Source organism: Dryobates pubescens, chromosome 30 (genome assembly GCF_014839835.1).
Source record: "Dryobates pubescens isolate bDryPub1 chromosome 30, bDryPub1.pri, whole genome shotgun sequence".
Classification (NCBI taxonomy): Eukaryota; Metazoa; Chordata; class Aves; order Piciformes; family Picidae; genus Dryobates; species Dryobates pubescens.
In genome coordinates this window covers 2750554-2762087 of record NC_071641.1, presented here as the reverse complement: position 1 = coordinate 2762087, position 11534 = coordinate 2750554, and the positions used below count along the sequence as shown (strand labels likewise).

General features: G+C 37.4%; 1 protein-coding gene across 2 annotated transcripts in view; it reads left to right on the top strand.

Moving 5' to 3' along the window:
• The first annotated feature begins 1319 nt into the window (after positions 1-1319).
• The window catches only part of CTNNA3 (catenin alpha 3), a 307748-nt gene continuing 297533 nt past the window's right edge, over positions 1320-11534 (top strand). For both annotated transcript variants that reach the window (XM_054174672.1, XM_009907134.2), the window contains exons 1-3: positions 1320-1429; positions 5810-5916; positions 8117-8309. In XM_054174672.1, coding sequence (XP_054030647.1) covers positions 1405-1429; positions 5810-5916; positions 8117-8309 — 325 coding nt within the window. In that variant the 5' untranslated portion in view covers positions 1320-1404. The remainder of the gene's footprint in view (positions 1430-5809; positions 5917-8116; positions 8310-11534) is intronic.

The window sequence follows — 11534 nt, the reverse complement described above, 5'->3', positions numbered from 1 at the left end:
CTTGCCCTGTGGGTTCTCCAGTATCCAGTAAGAATGAGGCTTATGTTGTGTTCCTTTTCCAGGTAGATTTGTTACAGGGGGTGATACACAATGTTATTTATGCTCAGAACTATAATGAACAATTTAGTAGAAATCTTGTTTCCTTGGGAATTTCAGATGCATTGGAGTTGGATGATAGACTGAAAAATTGCCCTAGGGAGAAAATAGAGAAGGAAGTGAAAGACAATGTAAATATAAACCCTGTGAGGTTTTCTTTTTCTCCCCACCCCCTGGCTCTCTCAGCATTAAGAATTATCTTCCAGTTACTTCAGTGCAAACTGATACCTAAATGCAGAGATTTTTTTAAATAAAGTAGCCTTCAGTTAATGTATTTACTGCCTTACCTGAATCTCCCTCCCTTCTTCAGTTTTCCAGCTCTTCTTTCCTTTGTGATGTCTTTGCATTAACATGTTTTCCCTGGTGCTAATGATAAGAAGTGAATAAAATCTGAGGTGGCTAGAGAGTAGCCTGACAGCTTTGTGTGGAGATAATTTGGCAGTGTTAAATGAGCCAGATCCTTTCCAGGTCTCGGAGGTATTGCTCCATTCCGGGGCATGGTCAGGCCCACAGTGTAAATCAGATCTTCAAGCTAGAAGTCTAACAAAAGGACTAACAATTTTTTACCTGGTGGTGTTGACACAGGTGGTTGAAGCTGTATAATAAATACCAAAATAAAGAACAAATAATAAAGTCTGTTACATATTCTCAGTAATGTTCCATGTCTTGAAAGTCTGCAGGTGTCCTGTCCATGCATACCTTGCTAAAAAATACTAATCCAGGCTACTCTTGAGTTAATGTTTTTTTCTTGTCTTCCTTGCTTTTTGGAAGGTACTTGGCCTATGCCCTTTGTGGAATTGATAGGATAATGTATTGTATGTCATTGAAGAATAACATTCAATAGAAAAAAAATTTAAAGAAAACAAATTTGGTGCCAAGTTACTGTCTGAGAGCCTTATGAATCCCTTTGCTGTCCAGCTTGTACATCTGATAATGAGTCATTGCCTGGAGACAAACGTTGGCACACAACCAGAATGTATAGGAAAACAGTAGCTGTTCAGAAAATTATGAGAGTAAGCACCAGAATTTCTGTAATTACATGCTTCGTGTTGTTTAATTGTTTAAAAGCTTTTTAGAGTTACATTTTTTTGGACATTTTTGCCCTCTAGTGTATAGCTTTAAGGATGCCCATCCCCCTGCCAGCCCTCTAGCAGCCACTGTGTCCTGTCAGTCATCCTGAAATACACTGGTGAGCTTGTCAGGCAGTCCCTTGCAGATGCCTCAGAAGCCAAATATTGAGCCATAGCAGTTGGGCACTGAAGTTCCTAACTCAAGGAAATTACATAGACAGTTGCTTTAGTACTGAATATGGACCATATGTATTCTAGGATAGGTGAGTGATGTGCTATTGGCTTTCTAATTACCTAGCAGGAAATTGATTCTGAAGTTAATGTTTTCTTATTTTTGCAGAATATCTTTGTCTCTGCTTTCTGACACTAATTAGTTTATGTCTATGTTCAGTGTACTTGCAGATCATTTAAAAGTTGCAGGTGGTACTTTCACACTACAGTGGAAATGGATACAGACTTTGACTGTTTTTCTTGTGTCATTTTTTTCTTACACCAAAAGACTCCACAATTTTAGTTTGGATATATCTACTGAAAAGACAAAATTCTCATGATACTAGTTTGTAGCATGTGGTAGGAGTGTGCAGGTGGTTGCTTTCTGGCTGTTCTAAGACAACTGTATCTTGTGCCACATACTTAACATCCTAAGTGTTGTAAGAGCTGATGGTCTGCAGTGCTGAAATTGCCTACTGCAAAGGTTAATATCAGTGAGTGTGAGGTTGTAGCAGCCTTTTACTAAAATATCAGTCAAGTTCCCTCCTGTCATTAGAAGGTGTATTTTACAGGAGTGGACATCTGTAGTTAAAAAAAAATAATGGAGGTGAACTAGGATTCTCTTTTTTTCCTGAGACAAGCACCAAAATTTGTAGTCTTAAAGAAGCTGATGTAGAAGGACAGATAAGCACTTTCTAAGTTGAAATACTGGAGAAAACCCCAGAATGATCTTTACTGGCTGCATATTTTTCTTTTCATCACCTAGTATCCTTCCCTTGATTTAAAAAAAAAAAAAAGAAATCTTATTTAAATACTGATGAGCTATTACAGCTATTTACCAGGAGAGCCTGGTATGTAGTCATTGCATGTGAACTCATAATTTTCTATCTGCAAAAATGGGTTTGGATTTGTAACACTTCCCAAGCTTGAGACTGCTCAATGGTAGGGTTTCTGGAGTAGTGCTCTCTTCTAGGAGGTGGCTGTAATTACAACTACATTTTTGTCTGCCAATTGTTAGAAAAGGTCTGATCATTGTAGATGACCTACAGTGCAGGAAGTTGTGCTATGAGAATGAACAGCAGCTCTTGCTGCAAGCACCAAAGGTTTGATTGCTGAATTTTGAGTAAAGCAGTTGCTAAGACCCTTTTATCAAGGAATTGAGGGGGAAGCTAAAATGAAGATAAAACATGTATTTACAGAAAAAAAAACCACCTGAAAATCCTGTACTGTTTTTTTCAAATCTCAGTAGAAGCATGAAATGCTCTCTCTGTCCTATCCCTTTGCCACTGAGGTATGTCCTGACCAGCACAATTGATACCATCTATTTGCAATTGTTGTAATGGATTTCAAGAAGTACCTATTTTCTGTGAGGCTTGTGAAATTGTCAAGTGTTGTGAACCAGCAATGCCATAAAGACTTTTAAATATATGTGAATAAAAGAGAGATTCATCCAAGTGCTGGACAAATATTTAGAGAACCTGTGTATTGCAGATGGTGAAAAATGTGACACACTATTTGCCAACACCAGAGTCAATCACAGGGGCATGCACTAGGGTTTTATTATGGGAGATGGAGTTAAAAAAGCTGTTAAACAGCAATGCAGTTTGGAACTGAAACTACCTGAGAAGGCCAGGGATGTGAATGGCAGACATTTGTGGCTTTCAGAACAATTTATTGCTATTGTAGGAAAGCTTACTTTAATGGGTCAAAAAGGATCTCCTATTAGTATTTGCTATCTTTAATTGAAGAGTTTTTGTGGAGATCTGAATGTTGGTGAGAACATGGCTTCCAGGTTACTGAGCTCCCTTGCTAGTATAGCAAATCTGGCTATAGCTGGAAATGCCTATAAAGCTGTAAGAAAGCTTGAATTTTAATCTACTTTGTGGACACAGAACAATGCAGTGTTGGCTCTTTGAGATTGCATTTTGTACTAGACCTCTCACTATTAATGTTTACATACTTTACTTACACCTTTATGTATTTAGTGTATTTCCAAAGAATCACATGGTTGAAAAAATTGGTTTCAATTCTGCTCTTAGTTTCCATACATGAAGTACCCATGGGTATTAACAGTAAGAATCACTATAGGTAAAATGAAAAGTACAAAATCCCAGTACAGAGTGAGCATGCTTGAAGCTTGAACTGCAAGAGTAAGCTGTTGCAGAGCTCAGCTCATGAAGGACATTAGGTGCACAATACAAAGAAACCAGGAGGTGATGCACTTTCATAATGACCTAACTTTTAGTTGTATGAAGCCCTCTGGGTGATTATGATTTTTCTCTTAATGGTTTTTCTACAAAATGGGAGATAGGAAGAACCTGCCTTATTTCTTGCTTTGTTGCATACACAGTGTATTATCAAGAGTTGATAGTCTGACCATTACAAATAGGTAATTCTATTACAAATATGTAACTGGGCTGGAGGGACTGTCAATTGATTCAGCAGGGCGTCTATTATGTTGAATGTGCTTGTAGATAGTTTGAATTCAGTGACTTTAGATGTCTTCTATCTGTTGTGGTTCTCTTTGCTCTGGAATTTTGAAAACATTATTTCAGCAAAGTTTGGAAACAATTTTTTTTCCTTCTGGGAGCATGCCCTAACCACCAGCCTCTACAGCCATGCTGTGTTTTCAGCCTCTTTTGTTCTGAGATTGGTAAGTGTTTTACACTGAGTAGAACAGAACTAGCGGACTATACTGATTCATCCATTTCAAAGCACTTTGTTACAGTTGCAACTAGGCTTTGTGAATAAGAGGTGTGGTCTGATCACTTCCAGAGCTACACCTGCCAGAGGATACATAACCATCTGAGCTAGCAGAAGGGCTGCAGATCTTTTCCTTACTAGAAGCCACCACTTGTTTCTGAAGCAGTGAATGATGAGGGGGCTCAGTTTGCTTCAAGTACAGGGATGAGTTAAACTGGAGTATTTAAAACCAGGGGTTTGCTGGATAGAAAGGGAATCATTGATGGTGGCAATTTTGTGAGTCTCAGATTTTGTTTCTTTGGGGTTTGCTATGAATATCAAGAAGTTAAATGTTTAAAATAGGATCAAATAGTTTATGATGACATTTCTAGAGTTCTTTTTCTACTATTTCTCATAGAAAAGTGTAGTTCTGGTCAGTCTGTAAATTTTTTGTGTCTTTTGGTGTGTAGTCGTGGGGTTTTTTTTTGTTTGTTTGTTTGTTTTGGTTTTGGTTTGTTTTAACTTGGAAATAAAATCAGGAAATCAGTTCTTTATGTATGGTATCACCTGGCTGTATGCAGCTGAATCTATGAAACTTAGGGTCATGACTCATATAGTCTGTGATAAAAGAGCAAACTTGCCACTTGGATAACCTTTACTAAGTATGGCAAACCTCTAAATTACCTTTAATTCTTTAGCTGTTGTTCATATTATCTTTGTTTGCAAGTGAATTGTGGGTAAGTATTCTGTTGTAAGTGATTTAGATACATTTCTACACGGCTTGGTGCAGAAGTCTTAAGCCTAACGTTTATTAAATCACTGCTAGGTTCACCACAAGGTGACAAATCATCTCTTTAGCCTGCACAATTGCAGTGCCTTACTACTTTTTTGTACAGCAGCAACAGCTGAAATAAGTCCTGCTTAAAGAGGACAGATATCTGTTATTTGTGTGTTCGAAGTCTTTATCAGCTAAAAAAGTTTTGCTGAGCTGTGTTTTATGGGAAGTTACTGGAAAAATTAAAAAGTCTTTAAAGCAGAGTTATAATTCTTTGTTGGCACTTGCACATTTCACTGCAGCTGAAGGCCTGAACCACAGCCCAGTGAACTCAGTGAAAACACGGAAATTAACATCAGTGGACTATGGATCAAGCTCCTAATGAATGATTTATTCACTTTAAATAAGACCTTACTTCCATCTTATTGAATTAATCTGTGTAAAATAACAAAATAATTCACTTTTACTGGCAATTCATAGCAGGAAATGTTAAGATTTGCTTATTTTTGTTCATAAAGTATTCATAATGACCACTGTATTTTGGCACACAAAACAAGATACAGGCCTTGTGCATGTAGCATTAATGTTTTTTTTTGTTTTGTGATAAATTCAATAATATATAAATTTTGCTTTTGAGTTCCTTTTCATTAACTACTATAGAACTTATAATCACTCTAATGCAGTTATTCTTGTGTATTTTTTAATATATGATCAGTTTAGAAATCTGGATAAGAAAACAGAGAAGTCTATGTACTTTAAATCTATTATTTTATAGTTTATGTGAGTATCTGCATTTTTTCCACAATTTAAAAGTGCTGATTTGGAAAAACTAATTTTATCCTTAGAAATCCTAAGCCTGTCCTGGAACCAAGTATGTACTCCCATAGGCAGTCTCTGTGCTCTGACAGAGGGCAACTAGATCTGTGGTCATGGCTAATAATTGCTTATTGCATTTTTATTTTGTTTTTAAACCTAGGTGAAATGTCAACAAAAGAGCCAAGCATTAAACTGAAAATTGATCCTCAAGATCTGCAGATCCAGACATTTACAGTGGAGAAATTATTGGAACCATTGATAATTCAGGTATTTTGGTATTGCAGAACATAAATTGGGTAAGCATAGAGGGAAGGGAATAAGGCTGAAGCAGTTTATCTAAGAACACCTAAGAAAAGTATACCCACGGCTCTTCTGTACCTGTAGCCTACTCTGGCTCAGAAACTGTCCAGGGGAATCTATCTTCAAGATTTGGTCATTCATTTAGTTACTTCAGTTTTTGACACTGACATACAGTATGTCAAAGCAAATGTGGCATGTTCTAGCTAGTCTCTTGTACAGTATTATCTAGTGGATGTTAAAATACACTGCAAATGGATTTCCAACTCATCAAAAGTTTCATGTTGTAAATGGTGCACTCCGTGGAAAAGAAGGGCCTTGAAATCTGTAGATGAGTTTCTTCATCTGAATTTTGAAAATAATTGTCTTCTGCTGCATTTTAGGAGAGATGCCCTTAGAACAGTGCAATTTGTTGCATGCTGTGTAAACACATTTTAGTACTTTTCCTTCCAACTAAGGAAAACCTAGACTGAGGGACTTAAAAAGTACTCTCAGGTTTGATGATAAAACTTTTCAGGAGGAACAATTTTACTGCATATTGCAGTGCTGTTGCCAGTATTGAGGATGAGAAATGTGGTGGGGTTTTGTTGTTTTTTCATACAATAGAAAGGATGTTACTTGAAGACCTGACTTCATTTTCATTAAAATTCATTAAGAATTGGGGGTGTATCTGACCCAGGTTGTTAAGTTGAAATAGTGCTGTGCAGGGCTCTGCATTGATAGAAACTTGTATGTGGAAGTGACATAACTGCCTCAGTGTAATTCTGTGTCCAGCTTTATAAACTGCTCTGATAGTGAGGTTCTGCCAGCTGCACTCTGTTTCTATTGCAAAAAAGTTTCTATAATCCTATCCAATTGCCTCCTCACCACAACAGTTTCTCTCTGTGGACTTTATTTTATTTTGTTATTCCAGGTGCTTTGAGAACATTGGTTTTGAATGTAAGACTTTTAGGTGAAGCTCTCTATCAATGCATCTGGCAAATTAAAAATGATAGTTGTCAAAATTGACATAATTCATCTGACAGCTACCTTGTTGTAAGTTAACTGGTTGCTTGAACAATCTTAGTTCAGGGCTTTTACCACAAGTGCATTCTGTCATGGAGCAGTTACTGTGAAGCAATCAGTCAGCTTAAGCCCTGCAGCCCTTAGCTGTTTGCCTGCTGGACTGAGAAATTCATACAGAACCTTTTCTTTGCTTTTATAATGTTGATGGTTGGAATACCATTTAATAAAATCAAGCAATTGCATACTTATGTGTTCATTGAGCTCCAAGACTACATCCATACTTGATGTCATACTGTCCACGTTCTGACACAGGTAACAGAATAGTAGGATTAAAAAAGGTCAGTGGACCTAATGAAAATATGTTTTAAAATATCTATCTTACACTTTTAAAATATTTTAGGAGTCTTTCCATAGTGTGACAGCTCAAGAAATGCATTGGAGAATAGTCTGTTAGAAAGATCCAGTTGGTGTGTGGAGGCTGTGCTCAGATGCTGAGGAATGTGGAGTGGGATGCTGTATAAAAATACATTCTTTATGGATGTTGAAGTGCATTCGTACAAAACATAATGTGGGCAAAGTGCAGTAAACCTACATCCAGGATAAAACCATGCACAATTGTAATGTTGAGGGCCTTTCTGAGAATTCTGGGGTGCTAAGTTCTGACCACTGTCATCCTCCTTTTTAAGAAGAGAAAACATTTTGAAATGTGTCAATATTCATTTGGAGAATTTGCTTCTGAGATAATTTGGGAGGTTTAAGCTGGAAATAAGAGAAGTCTCGGCACTGATCATGTTTCCTACCTTGATTGAATCCTTCTTGGATAGCATTGGTGTTTTATTTGTTTTATCATGAGGAAATTTTAAAATAAGCATTGTCTGAAGTTTGCCTGAGGGTTCATATGGCAGTGCAATTTCTATTGACTTTTCACTGATGGTACAAGAAGAAGAATATATATTATGTAGAATTGTCTGTCAAATTTCATGTAATAGTTTTGCCCATTCTCTGCATGTATGCTGGGCTTGCCTTTCTCTAAAGCATATATATATAAAAGTGTATATACATATGTATATAAATAAAAAAAAAAGGTAATGATATAATTTAACTTATTATAAAACTTACACCATGATTTTTTTTTTCCTTTTCTTTTTCTTTCCTTTAAATGTAGGTTACCACACTAGTGAACTGTCCACAGAATCCTTCTGGTAAGAAAAAGGGTCGTTCTAAAAGAGCTCGTGTCTTGCTAGCTTCTGTGGAAGAAGCCACTTGGAATCTCTTGGACAAGGGGGAAAAAATTGCCAAGGAAGCAATTGTGCTTAAAGAGGAACTTCATACAGCACTTGCTGATGTCCAGAAAGAGAGTAAGTATATGAAAAATAATTCAGGCACCACAAGGAATTACTTTAACCATTGTAACACTGGAATCTAGGATATCCATGAGAAATATGTTTTAGTGTTCAAATGCCTGACCACCTGTGTTGTCTAATTGGATGTTCTCAGACATCGCTTATAAGAAGGTAAAGTGTGCAAGCTGAGCCTCACTGTGGAAAAACTCCTCAACCAATGGAAGTTATGTTGGTGGTGGTGGTTTTTTTCAAGTGAAGACTGGATGCTCCTTATTAATTTTAGTGGCTTAAAGCACTTTAAGCACGCAATGCATGCTTTAATGCTCTTATTGAAAGGAATGGTTTACCTGAATCTGGGATTAAGGCCTTGTAGTTAAAAAAAAAATATCAAAATTGTTCCTCTTTTGTGCAGTAGTAAGGATGTAGTAAGTGATGCAGTTTGTGGACAAACTTTTAAAAATGATTTTTCATTTAAGTCTTGCATTGTGCATAAGAAAAGGAATTAAAAAAAACAAAACACCTTCTCCTTCATTTAATTTCCATCAGGTTGTGATTGCTTACAGTTTGCAAACAGTTAATACTGGCATAGCTAAAATGTTTGGTATTTATTGCCATTGCCTGCTGACTGTATATGGTCAGAAACACTACAGTTGTTGTCTGTATTGTTTCTATCAATGTTGCATGCATTTAGCTCTTATCATACTCAAGTGTGTTCCTAGATAAGCCTTTCATCACACATAGCAGGCAACTGAAAGCAAGTTACTTGCTGGAGTTACATTTTGAGCCCTCAGTCACTCTTTGAAAAGAATTAGAAAAAATATTTGCTGTTTTGTATGTCCATAGTTAATGTGTTTTGACATGAAGCAGAGGAGGCAAGACTTTGGCATGGCAGCAACTACCAGTCACTGGCAAGAAATGCTGAGGGTACTGTAAGGATGTTTACTAAAGGATAAGGATAGTTGTCTCATGTATAATACTATATTCATACTTGTCTCCCCAAAAAATGTTAAAAATAAGCTTAGCTTTCTTGTCCTACATTGAGGTACATGTATATGCTCTGTATCTGAGGGACATCCATTCTGAGTGTCAGAATTTGGATATTCAAGTGGCTTAAAACAGTCTGTGCCATATCGCTGTTGCATCAAACCAAGAACAGATCTCATATAGAAAAGCTTCTGACATCACTATCACTGGATCGTGTGTCCTTGGGTGGGAAAGGGGGAATGAAGGGATGGCTGTAAAGAATGAAGAGGGTGTATGGAGCCTCCAATTACACATTAGGAAGAGTTGTATGAGATGTGGAAGTGGAGCTTCCTGATATGCAGCAGTGAAATAATTGCAATGCAACAGAATATAGTGGTATCTGAGTGGGGTAAGATACTGCGTGGCAGGAGAAAAATACCCTGTAACATCTACAGAAAGCTATTGTGAGAATTTAAGTTGAATGGTAGGAATGTGCAAGCAGGATCGTTCTGCTTAGCCCTGACACTGATAGTGTCATTTCTAGATGTCTGGATGAAGCTGAATCATTTATTTGCTGTAAAAGATGGAGATAGTATTTGTGGGACTAGAATAGGTGATTAAACTAGTGAATAGTGTTGTTTGATCCCTTGGTTTTTAGAAAGGGAGCACTGATGTGACATTGACTCCCAGCCTTCTCTGATTTTGCTTCTGCATTAGTTCAGGCCTGAGTAACTTAAGACTGCAAATACTATGGTAAGTCAGAGTTTATAAGGTTTCTCTTATTAGTAAAAATACTTGATTTATTTCTTCTCTCAGGTTTGAGAATAGAATAGTTGAAATAATCCTCTCTTTTTACTTGTTCTGGTATGTCCCTCTCTCCCTTAGTCAAGGGACTTCCTTTGAAAACTGTTTCTCTGGAGCTGTAAATCCAGCAGCCTCTAAGGGTGCAGTTCACAGGAGTGGGCAGTGGAACTTTTTTGTCAACAATAGCTCCTTGTGGGAGGACACAAGAATGGCATAAAATGTATGTGGGTTTCACATTGCTGCAGCTAAAAATAAAAAGAGAAAGCCAGATGTGACAACAAATACAAGAGAGAAATGTGATGCATATATAGTATTTAGTAGAAGAAAGAAAATCTATTTAAAGAAATGAGAGAAGAAAGCATCATTCTCCTGGCCTTGCCAAAACCATGAAGAACATTTACCTGTTGTTAGCGTGTTGTTGAGCAGTCTCTGAGGGGTGCTCCCTGCCTGCAGTTAGTGGCATTACTGAATTATGTGCCATGGGCTAGCAGCCCAACATTAGTGTATACTTTTTGTCAGCTACTAGCCAATGTACATTTCCATGTACATTTTTTAATAGTTTTGATCCTCTTTTTCAAAAAAACAACCTGTGGCTGAACTATGTTTCTACATTTCCTTATGCCCTGGACTACATTGTTGTAAGCATGGGCATAAGTAGTGTTCATTTGCCAGTACTGAGGGCCATCAGTAGCACACTAGCTAATGGAAGTAATACTGTATGTTTTGGAGTATACAATCTACATGTACTGACTGGTCTTGGAAGTCTTTGCCTTCTGCTTTTTCTTCTTTGAATTCTTTCTCACTGGAATGTCTAAAATAACTGAAATACAATGAATGCTCTGATCTTTCTGGTTCCTTATTTGTGCCACTGAAAGGGCACTGCCTTTCATGTTTCATTGTTTGTGACAAATGTAATTATAGGACAATATCCCCTTGATGGGCATTCCAATAAAATGGAAGAAAATTTATTGAATTCTCACGTTGTCTACTGCATTTTAAGAAAAGTCTAACATCATGTTGAGCTGTCATTTTCTGCTGCTTGTCCTTGTAGTTCCTACCACCCTAGGCTGCATCCTGTAGATCTGTTTTAGGGTCATGATTTTATACTTACTCGTCTGACCATCCCAGTTTTTGTCTAGCTCATTTCTAAGGGGTCAGTCATATTCAGGCCCTTCTGGCTTGTCTTTGTTCACATAGTCAATCACAGAATGATTGAGTTTGGAAGGGACTTCTGGAGCTCATCTCATCTATTACCAAGGCTCAGGCAAGGACAGCAGCCTGTCTAGGACTATGACCAGTCAGGTTTTGAGTATCTCTAAGGATGGAAACTCCGCAACCTTCTTGGTCAGTCTATGCCACTGCTAAGCCACTCTTGCAGTGCAAAAATGGGTTTTGTTGTTTAGATAGAACCCCCAGTGTGTGAGTTTGTGTCCATTTCCTCTTGCCCTGTCACCAGGCACCCATGAGGACAGT